At 47.3% G+C, this 13,987-nt stretch overlaps 1 protein-coding gene across 5 annotated transcripts in view; it reads left to right on the top strand.

Annotated features, from left to right (window-relative positions):
• BPTF (bromodomain PHD finger transcription factor) overlaps nt 1-13,987 on the top strand; it is a 1,440,172-nt gene that overhangs the window by 1,098,445 nt on the left and 327,740 nt on the right. For all 5 annotated transcript variants that reach the window (XM_085617259.1, XM_085617261.1, XM_085617262.1 and 2 more), the window contains exon 24: nt 2,436-3,424. In XM_085617259.1, the coding sequence (XP_085473385.1) occupies nt 2,436-3,424 (989 nt within the window). The remainder of the gene's footprint in view (nt 1-2,435; nt 3,425-13,987) is intronic.

Genomic DNA, 13,987 nt, shown 5'->3' with positions numbered 1-13,987 from the left:
CTGCGCATTGGAATTTCCAAGGCGGCACTCGCTCGGCGACGCTTTTCGTCGCGAGTGGAGTTGCAGTCTGTTGTACGCCTTTCCGCCTATACCACTTCTGCCCAGAGTGCTGAAGAAGATCAAGTGCGAGGTGGCGCAAGGTCTCTTTCAGCAGTGGGGAGAGCCTTGGTTAGATCTATTCGCCACCGAAGAGAACGCGCAATGTCAGCAGTTCTGCGCATTGGAATTTCCAAGGCGGCACTCGCTCGGCGACGCTTTTCGTCGCGAGTGGAGTTGCAGTCTGTTGTACGCCTTTCCGCCTATACCACTTCTGCCCAGAGTGCTGAAGAAGATCAAGTGCGACCGGGCCCAAGTCATCTTGGTGGCTCCGGGTTGGGCACGAAGGTACTGGTATCCCGAGCTACTCAGTATGTTGACCGATCCTCCGTTACGTCTGCCCCTTCGGGAGGATCTTCTGTCGCAGCAGCAGTGGACGGTCCTACACCCGAACCTGTCCAACCTCCACCTCCATGCGTGGAGATTGAGCGGCGGCAGTTGATGCCATTTGACTTGCCTCCTGAAGTCTGTGATATCATTCTGGCAGCCAGGCGTCCCTCCACAAAGACGGTATACGCCTGCCGGTGGAACAAATTTGTGGCATGGTGCACAGCAAAGGCTGTGGATCTCCTTTCCGCCCCTCTTTCTGAGGTTCTCCTCTTTCTTCTTTCTTTGGCCCGGCAGGGCTTTGCCCTGGGCACCTTGAAAGGTTATCTTGCTGCTCTCTCTGCCTTCTTACGGCTTCCAGATCAGCCCTCTCTTTTCAAGTCCCCTGTAGTGTCACGCTTTCTTAAAGGCATTACTCACACGTTCCCTCCTGTCCCTTTCGTAATGCCTCAGTGGGACTTGAATCTTGTCTTAACATTCCTGATGTGCGCTCCCTTTGAGCCTCTTCACAATTGTCCTCTTCGTCTTCTCACTCTTAGGACTGCTTTCCTGGTAGCCATCACCTCGGCTAGACAGGTGAGTGAGCTCCAGGGCTCTATCGTCCAAGCCTCCTTTTCTATCTGTTCATCCGGACAAGGTTGTCCTTCGGCCTCGTCCTTCCTTTCTACCGAAAGTGGTGACCCCCTTTCATCTTGGGCAATCTGTCACCTTGCCCACCTTCTTTCCGCCTCCGCGTCCTTCCAAAGAGGAAGAGCGGCTCCACCGTCTGGACCCAAAACGTGCGCTCTCCTTTTATTTGGACCGCACTAAACAGTTCCGGGTGGACGACCAGCTTTTCGTTGGCTACGTGGGTGCAAAGAAGGGAAAAGCTGTACACAAACGGACCATCTCCCGGTGGGTCGTTTTGTGTATAAAAATCTGTTATTCCTTGGCGAAAAAGGAACCGCCTGTTGGGCTGCGCGCCCATTCTACTCGGGCCACAGCGGCTACTACTGCTTTGGGACGGGGAGTCCCTTTGCAGGACATCTGTCAGGCGGCGACGTGGGCTTCGCTGCACACGTTTGCCAGGCACTATTGCCTAGACAGCCAAGTCCGGAGGGATGGCTTCTTTGGCCGTTCTGTCCTCCAGGACTTTCTGGTGTGATCTTGGTTCGCAGACCCACCACCGGTATTGCTTGGGTATCTATTCTAAGGTGAGGAATCTAACTAACGTGTTTCCTTCAGATGAACAAGTTACTTACCTTCGGTAACGATGTATCTGTAAGAAACATTAGTTAGTTAGATTCCTCACCGACCCACCCACCCATCCTCCCCGTTCTGCGAACTGACATCTAGGGTTAAGGCTATCCCTTTCAGGGCCCTAGAATTTTTTGGCACCAGTGTCGGTATCTTGCATGGCTCTGCGTTCGTGGCGCGGAAGGCTATGTACAAGAACTGACGTCAGCGCGCGAGGGCGGCGTCTAAGTACTCCGACGTCATTCCGGCGCACGACGTCGACGATGGACGCGGAGCCGCAGACGACGCCTAGCGACACGCAAGGGGTATTGCTGACGAAAAATCTTCCGGATCCAGTCTGACGCCTGGGGATATTCTAAGGTGAGGAATCTAACTAACTAATGTTTCATACAGATACATCGTTACCGAAGGTAAGTAACTTGTTCTGCATTGCTATTTTTATATATACCATATATACCGGGGACTCCCATCTCGATGACGGGAAATGATACAAGTATGTGAATCTATGAAAGCTTCCAATACTGGAGAACTAAAGTTACAGGTAAGTAACTTGTTTTCTTATTATAAAGGGCAGATATGCTTATAGGGCTAAAATTGCTATTTCCTGGATTATCTTAAAAGTCTTGTGCAAAGGTGTGTTACGGGTCGTCTGCTAGACAACCAAATTGAATACTCTAGAGAAATGGGTGGGAAGCTCATTATTATTACATTCAGGTGTTCAGGGTTTGAGACTTTGAGCACCTGATTCTAATTAACCTTCCTTTTATTTTCTGCAGCTGCAGAGCAGAAAACTTCATCTCAAGTTGAACAAACCCATGCACAACACATTCACGCACCGCTGCCAACAACAGTGGCTCAATCGGTCTCTCAGAGTCAGAGCCAACCAACAAATTCATCTCAGCCATTACCAGTGCTTCAGCCACGGACTACTCATTTGCAGGCTCAGATACTGACAGAAACAGCTCAACCACAAGGCCAGACTCCAGTTGTGCAGACAAAAGCTTATTCTCTACCTGAAATCCCAACGCAAACTGAAGCACAGACTTATTCAACAAATCATTCCCCTTTCCCATCAGAAGCACAGCAAACCATGTTACAAGCGGCTAAACCTCAAGTGACTGTCCAGTCTTCAAGCCTGGTTCATTGCCAGTCTCCTCTTCAGAACCAAGCACAAACTTGTATTCTACCACAAATTCAATCTCATCCCCTCACCCTCCAACAATCTCAAGGACAAGTGCAAACTCAGCATCACCAGCAAGTAACACTTAATAACCAACCCTCACTACAAAATCAAAGTCAGATACAGTTGCCAACCCAGTTTCAACCTCATACTCTCCTTCAAAACCAAATACAGACTATTTCAACAACACAGACTGTGAACCATGTGACTGTACAATCCCCCTCTCACCCTCAACTACAAATCCAACAGTCCCAGACTCAGGTTTTAAGTGTACCTCAAATTCAGCAGCAAATGCAACTTCTCTCTCAAATTCCACCACACGTTATGGCTCAGATACAAGCTCAGCAGGGTCCTACACCACAACAGATTAAACTTCAGCTCCCTGTACAGATTCAGCAGACCAGTCCAGGTCAGGCCCAGCAGATTCAGAATGTTGTAACTGTGCAAGCTGCTAGTGTACAAGAGCAACTGCAGAGGATTCAGCAGCTTAGAGAGCAGCAGCAGAAGAAGAAGAACCAGCAACTTGAAGTTAGACGAGAGCATACCCTGCAGGCCTCTAACCAGAGTGAAATTATACAGAAACAGGTAAGGCTTTTTAAGGTACAAAATAGTGAATATAGATTTCATATAAAAATGCCATATTAAATTATTTCTTGTTTGTATGAACCACTCAAATGAAGTGCCTAGTAGTGGTCTATTGAACCTCTTTTATAAGGTAACAATGTACATTTTGAATTCCACGTATCCCCAGAAGTTGTTTGCCTTGTAAACTGGTGGTGAAAGAGGTGAGATTTTGGATTTGTGTAATGTAGCTATTTATGGCTCTTGAGTATCATGTTACTTATTGCCAGCGAGAGTTGAAATCTAATTTTTACTCTTTCATAAGTGTAGACAGGTATAAATTCATTTTCCTAAATTAGACCTTTTCTAGATTCACATGTTTTAGAAATGTTGCAAGTTACAGTGCTTATAATTTGTGTTACATTGAACATTCCCAAGGTAAAGATATTCAACTTATTCATTAGCATGTGTAACCTATTGTGAGGAAATTGGCTATATTATGTGGTGTGATTGTGCAACCTCGCTATGTAATACACTTACCACCCTCTTTAGGACCAGTCTGTTTTGTCCATCAAAACCTTTAGCTCAACCCTGGGTAGCTGTGGCTCAGACTTACCCAAAGGAACAAGTGTAACACATTTAAACAGCACCAAAACAATTGAAGAAGAAATACATGTGACGCTCAAGAAATGGGACATCAATTTTTAAAAATATATTGTATTTTTAGATACCACAATATGAGAGATATGCTGGAGGATTCCGGAGATATAGAATTTTCAACGTATAATGAATATGCAATTTTTCACTTAACCGCGAACAAGCAATTGGGCAAGTGTCAATGCGGATACTTTAGGCGACCAACTCCGGCTGGGATCCAGTCAGGGGACCAGCATGGTCTACAGAAACCCTTATCTCAAAGGTAAAAGCAGTCTTCAGTCAGTTCCTGGCATTTTTATCCCTTTGCTATAGGTCCCTATGGAACCGGTCCTGATGCAAGGGCTAATTGATGCAAGGGATAATTGATGCTGAAAATGCTCGAGGATGCTGTAGATGCGGTCGACTGGGATCTTCCCGCGGCTACTCCTTGGTCCACAGAGGGGGTGAGGCGGTCCTGTCCTTGGAAGCCTTCTTGGTTCCCTGTGGAAGTCGAGTCGCTACTTAGCTACCTGTCGCCCGGTATTACGGTCACAGCCATATCCTTCTGTGGGCGATAACTCGTCTTATGGGGAACCAATCTGCTCTCCTCTCCTGAGTCCAGCAAACGCAGGTTCAACTTTGAGCGTCGGTTCCTGGTCTCTGGTGCTGCCCAGCAGTTTTTGGTGGTGGGGTGAAGATTCTCAGCTACCAACTAGCCCCATCATGCTTCTTCAACTCTTGAATGAGGTCAGCTAAATGGCCCTTGTTGTCTACTGATTCAGCGCGGCTCTGAAGAGGACTTCTCCACTGGAAGGACACTGCAGGCATAGTCTTTTTTCCTTTGCTAGCCACTAGATTCAGCAGGTGCAGACCACTCCAGTGCAGCATCTCTTTGCTGGACCCTTCGTGCAGCAGGGCAGGCCTTCTTTGGTCCCTCTTCCAGTCCAATCAAGATCTGAGTTCGGGGTGCCCTTTTATGCTCAGAAAATGCCCTCACAGTAGATGCAGGTGATAGCCAATGGGCTATCATGTTCCCTTCTTTCTGATGACTAAGTCCTGTGAAGTGTAGCATCAGGCTATCCCAGAGTTCTCCATTGTGCCCATCTTCAAGTTAGCAGTACCCCTCTCTCGATCTCCTGATCCCTTTATCCCAACCCAAATGTGTGCCTACCAATGGGGCTATACGCCACTAAAAAAAACTGTTTGGCAACTGTTTTTTTCTTCCCTCTACCTAGTGCCAGCCTGTCTACCTAAACAGTGGAGAAGCCCCTATCCCAAATGTTACCCATTTGCCCTTCGAGGGCGGCTTCTCCTTTAAAGATTGCCTTTTGGACCAGCACCTCTGTGGCTTTGTGTAGGAGGAATGTAACACCTCTCCCTAGTGCAGGCTTCTATTGTCTCCTTTCCTGGGAGTCATTACCACGTCTCTCCAGGAGGGCAGAAAGCGGTCTCGGGGACAGACTTCTTGTGCAGCTGTTAAGGGCAGAGGAGACTAAAGGCAACGAAGTGTCAACTTTGTAAAAGTTGCAGACTGCAACACGTTAATTTAATTTTGAATTGAGAATCAAGTCTGGCTTAATGTAACATGTTTAATTCTTTGGAGTATCAACTTTGGTTGCATCGTTCAGGAATTAGTACAGCTGAAGGGGCAGGATGTAACCCTGTATTCACCAATGGGGCGACCAAATCTTTCCACAGTAAAAATACACTTTTGTGTTTTACTGTAAGAACACCTAAAATACGTGTTCTAACTGTGGAATATGCTTCACCCTACCTTAGGGCTTGGTAGACCTCTCATAGGGGAGACTTGCACATATTGCAGAGAGAGGTTTGACTTTGCCATTTCATCTGATAGAGACTTCTTGCTGCAGATTTCTTACTTTAGAATATTCCCCACTTGCCAGACTGGATCCGTAAAATTTCGTGAGCAGTACCCCTGCTCACTGGTATGTGGCATCATGTGGCGACGTCCGCACTGGAAGTGACGTTCACGATGCCTATATAGGCGCGCTGATATCGGTTCTTTACTTGCCGCCCCAGCCAGCGCATATCTGGGAAGAGCTATTGTGAGAAAGTGCCATCTTTCTCGCATGGTATGCCCCCACTTTTTGCTGAATTGCTGATGTACGTTGACTGAGTGTGCCCTGGGCTCCTGCCAATCAGGAACCCAGGGCCTGTGTTCCTTCCCTAAAACTGCATTAAAGCCTAAACCCAATTGGCATCTCTGGCCACATGTCAGCCCCTGGTAAATGGTACCATAGGTACCCAGGGCACTGTGACCAGAGAAGGCCCCTAAGGGCTGCAGCACTTATTGTGCCACCCTTAGAGGCCCTGTACCCTGACACCCACACACTGCTTTTGCAGGCTGTGTCTTGGCGCAGAACAAAACAGAGTCGACATGGCACACATCCCTGTGTGCCATGCCCGCAAACACACTGCCCTGGCATACCTCAATCACCCCTCAAGCTGGGTGCCCTATGCCAGTGGTGTGGGTACAGGTACATGAGCCCTGTACCCCTACAGTACCCAGGTCCGTTCCTGGGCACTGTAAGTGCAGTGTGCCAGTAAGAGTATATGGTGCTGGGAGGTCGTCATCACTAACTCCACAGCACCATGATGGCTACACTGAAGACTGAGAAGTTTGGTATCAAACGTCTCAGCACATTAAACCCACACTGATGCAAGTGTGGGATTTAATGTAACATGCTTCACCCCTGGGTAGAGAACCATCCGCTCTCGTGGGCCTGCAACAATGCACATCCTGGGCGAGGTGCTAGTTCTCCTCCCCCAGGATGGGCAGGGGAAGCTTCAAAGGCATGCCGCCTTTGTGAGCTTCTCCAGGCCACTTGCTGTACTCAGAAACTGGCCCCACCGTTTCTGACCCCCACTCTGGCGGAAAGATCAACGGGAAAACCCAAGTGACGAAAGGGGGTGTGCCAGCCTCTGCCAACCCCACCCCTCAGGTGGGGGAGGCGAGGTGAAGCACAACTTCGGGATCTCGCCATTTTGAGGATGGGGAGCCCTACCCAATCAGGACTAGGCTCCTGCCCCCCTCCCACTGGAGAGTGGCAGGCTAGGGGGTGTACCCACCCCAGGGAAGGGACCCATTGGTCCCTGACCTCTACCTACCTGTAACACCCCTATATACAGAGCCACGTTCTTACAGCTACCCCTTAGTCACTTTTTGACTAGGTTTTTTCAATGTTTTGCCAGTTTTTTTTTTTAGGTTTACCTTTTGGTGTGGCAGGGATGTAATCCAAGAAAGCTGGCTTCAAGCCAGATGTCGGTGACGGTCCGCACCTTGATTTCCTTTGGTGTCTAGAGCAGGACCACGACCTGTAGGCCTGCGCCGACTGCCATGGAAGACACCCGAAGGCCTTGATAGAGCGATCCCTCAAGGTAATGGTGGCTCAACATGAAACGCCGCAACGTTCACCGTCTGGGACGAGAAAAGCGCCCCAGGAGTGGTCACGAGCCCAAAGTCATTGAGGCATTCAGGTAAGTCCAAGTCCCTCAAAACAAAGTCGTCGAAGCGTGCTGTGACTGCACTCGTCCGTCAGTCGACGAGCTGAGGGAGGGTCTCCACTCAAGGCCTGGCTCAGCAGTTGAGCCAGTGTCTGGGTCAGCGCCACGCCTTCCCGAGTTTCCCGGAGTCAGAGTGTTACCCGCCCAATTCAGAGAATTTTATGGGGCCATGGATCTTATCTTTAGGTGGCCTGTTCCTTGAAGCATGCCTTAGGCCCTATGGGTTTGTGAGGGGCCCCTACTGGATCCAGGTCGGTGCCAGGTGGGCCCCTGAGACCCACAGATGGATCCTGTCCGACCCCAACGCTACCGGTGCCGTCCCCATTCTTATCCCCAACTGCATCCTCATTCTCATCCCCTACTGCGGCATGGAGCCAGAGGGGCGTCATCCGACACCAGCTCCGGCCAGAGCCTGAATCCCTATTCTTACGTACTAGGACTCTGGGAGGATTGGGAGCGGTAGCTGGACCCTAAGGAATTACCTGCCTTATGAACAACCACTGGACGGGGCTGAGGACGTGTGAAGCCAGTGGACCGGATACTTCTTCAGATACTGGCATGCTTTCTCCCCTTACCATTGCTACGGAGGTGAGAGCTTCTTTAGCAATGGTGGTGTAGAGGGCAGCTGAGGTCCTGGACCTTAGCTTGCCCTCAGTGGCCGTCAAGACTAATGTCTTGACAGAAGTGCTTCAGCCAAGAGTGTCCCCATCAGAACCACTTTTCCCTTTCAGTGAGGCACTTACTGACGTCCTGCTTGGGACCTGTGACCAAAACGATTGCCCTCCAACACTGCCCCAGTGACCCAAATTTCCTCACCCAACACCCTACCTCGGAGAGCTTGGTGGTCCAAGCCTACACACTCCACTTAAATTCTGGCGCAATCCTTACCCCACCCCCGGAAAGGCAATCAAAAGAGGCTGGACAATCTTGGAAAGAAGATCTATTCTATCGCCAAGCTGGCTCTGCGGTCTGTAAGCACGACGTGCCCTTTGGACTGCTTTTCTCACATGCTGTGGGATGTGGCTGCACAGGTGCTGCCAGCGGTCCCAGAGGAGGTCCCGGATGTGCTCTCCAAGGATGTTGCAGATGGTAGCGAAGTTCACCAGCCGATACCAATGTAAGGACACACCATGCAAAAAATCTGGCCGACCCTTATTTGGTTTACAGGGCTTACTTTAATAATCCCAAGTGCTCCATTTTTGGTAGTGTGGTTGAGCAGCTTGGGCTTATCAGAGGGGAATGTTAGCATTTGTTGTACACGCACTCAATAAGAAATCTGTGACCAATTTTAACAAACAAAGTAGATTTTTAAATGATTTTGGACACCAAGATCTTTAAAATAGCTTAAGTACTTTTGGATATATAATTTTAGAAGAGAAAAGTAAAAATACTCAAATAATGTAATGCATGTGCCTCGAACTTAACAGTCATAACCGATGGGAAGAAAAATACATGTAGCAAAATGTTACTTGCAGTTGGAGTTCAGGTGTTCCCTTTGGGACTTAAGGTGCTAGGGGGCCAAGGTCCAAAGAATGACAGTAGTTTCCCTTTACGCGCCCTTATGTGTCCGGGTGCAGAGGTACTGGTCGGTTTGGTAGCCTGGAGCGCTACACAGGTAAAGTCAAGGGGACCTTAAACAAAGAGGCTGCAATGGGGGACTTGGGAACGAGTCTGGCTGAACCCAAAGGGGGCTTGGGTCATGGAGGACGCCTAGGCCAAGCGAACACAGTCCGAAGTCGTGAACCTTGGCTGGGGGCTCGGGTGCAGAAGTGCTTGGCTGGCTGGTCATTTGCATTTGAGACTCCAACAGTTGTCAGTATACCTACAAAGGAGAGAAAACAAGAGAGCAGGGCCACTCTGGTTGTGGGTCTCGTCATTCCTGAGGTCCCTCGACGTGCAGGATGCTTCTAATGTGGTGGTGTCCAGGCTGGATGGCGAACAAGCCTTGACTGTATTATGTTCCCTAACTTAGGCCTAAGTAGCAAAGCAACCTTTTGCCTGCATTTGGCCTACCTTGCTCTGCATAACGGTTCTAGCATTGACCTTTTACCCAGTTATGTGCTGAATAAATGTCGATTGGTTTCCTTGAAACAAGCCTAATTTATTATGCATGAGGATTCTTAGAAAAGTCCCCTTCACATGAGGTACATAACAGGACTAACATACTCTGTATAAAAGTCATGCTCATCTTCATCTTAGGGCGACAACTACTTTGCATAATTGCAGGTATTGATTTAGGCTCATTTACATAATCGTACTCCCAACATATTGATTGTAGTAGGAACCCGGAGGCTATCTTTATGGTATAAAATAACCATACCTTCACTTGATAAGTAGAGGAGACACTTCCACGCTAACACAAGACACTAAGGTCCCCGGCCTGCTGAAGCTTCAAGACTCGCAGCGGTCTGACATCCCTTACGGGGTGTCCAACTTGTGATCAAGACGGGGAACTTCGTTCTCTCCCATCAGTTTATAGGATTGGCTCTTTCCTAGGGAATTCTTGTCTTTACACCCACATAGATGTAAGATACACTTAGGTAAGGTCTTCATAGTAGGATCACGCTCTATTACTGTCATGTTTATATGCCTGGATATATTCACTGTTTCAGCACCAGGGTAGGATTCTACCTTTATATTTACTCTGTTGGTGCTTGTAATCTTTTTCATTTGCTTCTGTCTAATGATTGTCGCAGCAAACATGTTTTATACTAGAATGATGCTGGTTAAATAAATGCTTATTGAAAACATCCCCAACGTTTATTCTGTGTATCTCTCTGAGACTGAGTGAGCACGATTGACTGAGCGAAAAGTACTGTACTGTTATGGAGTGCCCTAAGAGGGAAACTGTAATCTTGTCAGCTTTCTCCGACCTTGTTCCAGAGTCACTTAAACACTCATAAGCACAGGAGTGAGCGTTAGTGCTAGCTTCCGCACTTTACCGCAATCATGTAGGGTGGGATGCTGAGTCATGAAATTCCATTAAAATCTACTCCTACTCCACAGAGCCAGTACCCAATAAAACATGACGCAAATAAACTAGTCAGGGAGATCTTAGATCAACTTGAATACTAAGGTGTCATTGAAAACTGCACCTCTTCCATGAATAATCCTTTGTTTACCATAATGAAACCCGACAGTTCATACCGCTTAGGTTTAGACTACAGTCATTTGAACACATGCACATGAATATTTGCAGTACAAAATGCACACAGTGCCGCATTAAGGAATAACATTGTGCAGAAAAAATACAAAACACTAGATATCTCGAATGGATTCTTCTGCCAAAATATAGCACCTGGGAGCAGATATTTGACAGCATTCTCAGCTCGAGGCGCTCAACGCCAATTCTGTAGTCTTCTCCAAGGGTATAAGGATAGCTCCGGATTGTTCTCAGCAAGAGTAACAGAGTTACTTCAAAATTGTGATGAGGAGGTATTGTCCCACGTAGATGAGATTTATCTGATGGACGATGAGGTATTGGAACACCTGAACAGGGTGAACAACATAATTCTGGGGTTCGCCACTGCGAACTACAAATTTTGCCTACCTCAATGTGCTATTTTTGGGTCATGGGCTATCGAGTGAAGGGAAAAGCCTGGCAGCGAATTGTTTGAAAAATGTGCGTTACTCCAACCTCCAATAACTCTGAATGATTTACAATCCATTTTAGGATTCCTAAATTTTGGCAGAACATACATTTTGGATTACGCAGAAAGGGTTAAACCTTTCTTCGACCTAATCAGACCTGATTTTTCAGTCCAACAGTGGACACAGGAACACACAGAAATTCTCTGTTCTGTACAAGCTCACATGATAGCTTCCAAACACTTACACGCACGTGTAAATACTACTAATTTGTTAATCCGTGTAGTCGCGGGTCAATCAGGGTACACTAACCTCACCTTCAATGAAGGCGAAACAGTACCCATAGCATACAAATCACATTTGTACACAAACGCTGAGATGTGTTTTGCATCCACAGAAAAGATACTGACAGTAGTACAAGGGTAAACGCATAATTGTTGAGACTCCTGTATCAATCTTAGAGGCTGTTACTAAAGCGAGCACTTGAAACACAAAAGCACTACATCCGCGATGGATACGATGGGCTAATTCTCTCACTGCAACATATGTAAACTACAAATTTGATTCTATATTAAAAAGACCAGCATTTCTGCAGTACAAACAAGATTATCCTCTCCTGAATGAAATAATGCCTCCTATACCAGTATGAATACATAATTTATACTAACGGTTCTGCTCAGCCTGCCATAGGAAGAATACAGCGCAGCATGGGCGATTAGGAAGGGACAAATGCGAGACGGCAAGTTCCGTCATAGCAATGCACAGACGCAGTCTCCAGGAGATTGCACAGCACAACTGGCAGAGCTGAATGCCGTGATACTGACACTAATAAACACGGATCGAGAATTCCCCATACTCATCGTTTGTGACTCTTTTTATTGTGTCCAGTCATACAATGAACATCTTCACTATTGGGGCCAGAGTGGGTTTAGAGATTGCAAAATTTGCACAATAAAGCACAAGCTGCTTTGGAAACAGGTGCTCAATGTTTGCCACAGGCTCCTGTAATTCACACATAGAGTAATCAGCATGTTGACGTGCACGTTGAAGGGAATTAATTGGCCGATGAAGCCGCCAAGACGGCAGTGGGAACTGCTGCCGTTGCTGCAATCATTTGTTATAGTACAAGGCTAGACGGACAGATAATAGCTGTAAACACTCCACGCAACAGCTCAGCCTTGCCAAAAGTTTTTCCACTCAAGTAATCCTACAACTTAGATTCACAAAACATTTCTTATGCTTAAATTCCAGGAGTGCGGAATAGAGTAATACAAAATATGGATCTCCGATTAGGATTCATTCTAACTGCACCCGAGGGTCTGGGTTCAGCACATGCAGGTATCGCTGCGACATGTTTCGCTACTAAAGCAGCGTTATTGGTGGCCAGGTCTTACTAAACAGACCAAGGGTTTTTTCCTCAAGTGCGACATCTGTCAGCAGATGAAAGGTTCCACCGTAGCACGTCCACCTTAAACACCTCTACTGATATCAGACACACTACTCGCATGTGTCTATTTGGACCACTGCGGTCCCTTACAATCTTAATGGGGATTACAAGTACCTCTTGGTGGCAGTTGATTCATGCTCTAGATTCCCGTGGGTTTGGCCTCAGCACTCAGTGGATGCCGAACTGTTATAAATGATTTGCGAGTCTTCATAGGAACATACGCAATTGGCACAATACGTTCCGACCGTGGCCCTGCATTTAGCTCACAGGCTTACAAAGAAGCCATAGGAAGTTTGGGTGTAGCATTGTGGTACTCCTCTCTGTATCATCCCAAGGGAAATTTGATTGTGGAGAGGAAGAACCGAGACTTAAAGCAATCCTTAACAGCCAGGGATTAGGCTCGGGTGGCAGTTGGGTCAGTCACACATATGGGGTCCAGAGGACACTAAACAACATGTTAAGAAGTTACCTGGGGGGCCGTACTCACATGAAGTCCTGTTCGGGATAAGAATGTGGGTACCAGACCTCGACTGTGGCAGCACAATGGCGGATGAAAAGCTATTTGACATCAATAATCGTTTGGCTGTTTTACAGGAACTCACTGAATTCCGGGCATTACAAAGCAATGTCCAAGTATAACGCACTGCCATTGGAGAAGTGAAAGCTGTTCCAGCAAGACCAGCCTGGGTCCCGAAGATCGGGGACTTGATCAGAGAAAAGATTGTGGACAAAAAAGAATTTGGACCCTCTAACAGAGCGCCTGTACCTGTCCTGGCTGCCGAAGGAACAAGAACAGTGCTTCTTTTGCCTCTTGTCGGCTGCAAAAACAAGAGATACCTCTCAATTGTTCTGATCACACCACACTATGTGGCCGATACTCAACAGTAGGCCGCGTGGGCTCCTGGGTAGCCACCGATCTCCTCTCGCTAGCATACAGGAAGTTCAGATGGAAAGATTAATACACTTTGAAGACTCCACTCCGCGAACTGAAGGAGTTACCAACAATGGAATGCAAATTGTACCTGTTCAAGATGAACAACATCAAACTACAAAAGAAACACAGATCTCAATGCAGCCTAACACAGACATCTATGTAAAAATGTCTCAAACGGAGACATCTGCCAGTTCCACAAAACCTGCTGAGCTACCAAAGATAGATCAAACTGCGTCTGATTACTTCATCGATTTTGACAATTTCTCATCAGATCCAAGTGAACCCGAGTTACCTCCACCGCCTGTTTCCAACAAACAAATTCCTGATTTCTACCTTTGGCTGAAAGACTTTGTTTTTCCCTGGCTACAGCTCTGGATTGCAATTGGTCTACTGTTCCTAGTCCTTTGGATCGGTATAGTGACTGTCTTCTTCTTGCTACTGAATAGACTTTATCTCC

Source organism: Triturus cristatus, chromosome 7 (genome assembly GCF_964204655.1).
Source record: "Triturus cristatus chromosome 7, aTriCri1.1, whole genome shotgun sequence".
Classification (NCBI taxonomy): Eukaryota; Metazoa; Chordata; class Amphibia; order Caudata; family Salamandridae; genus Triturus; species Triturus cristatus.
This window is presented reverse-complemented; position numbering and strand designations above follow the sequence as displayed.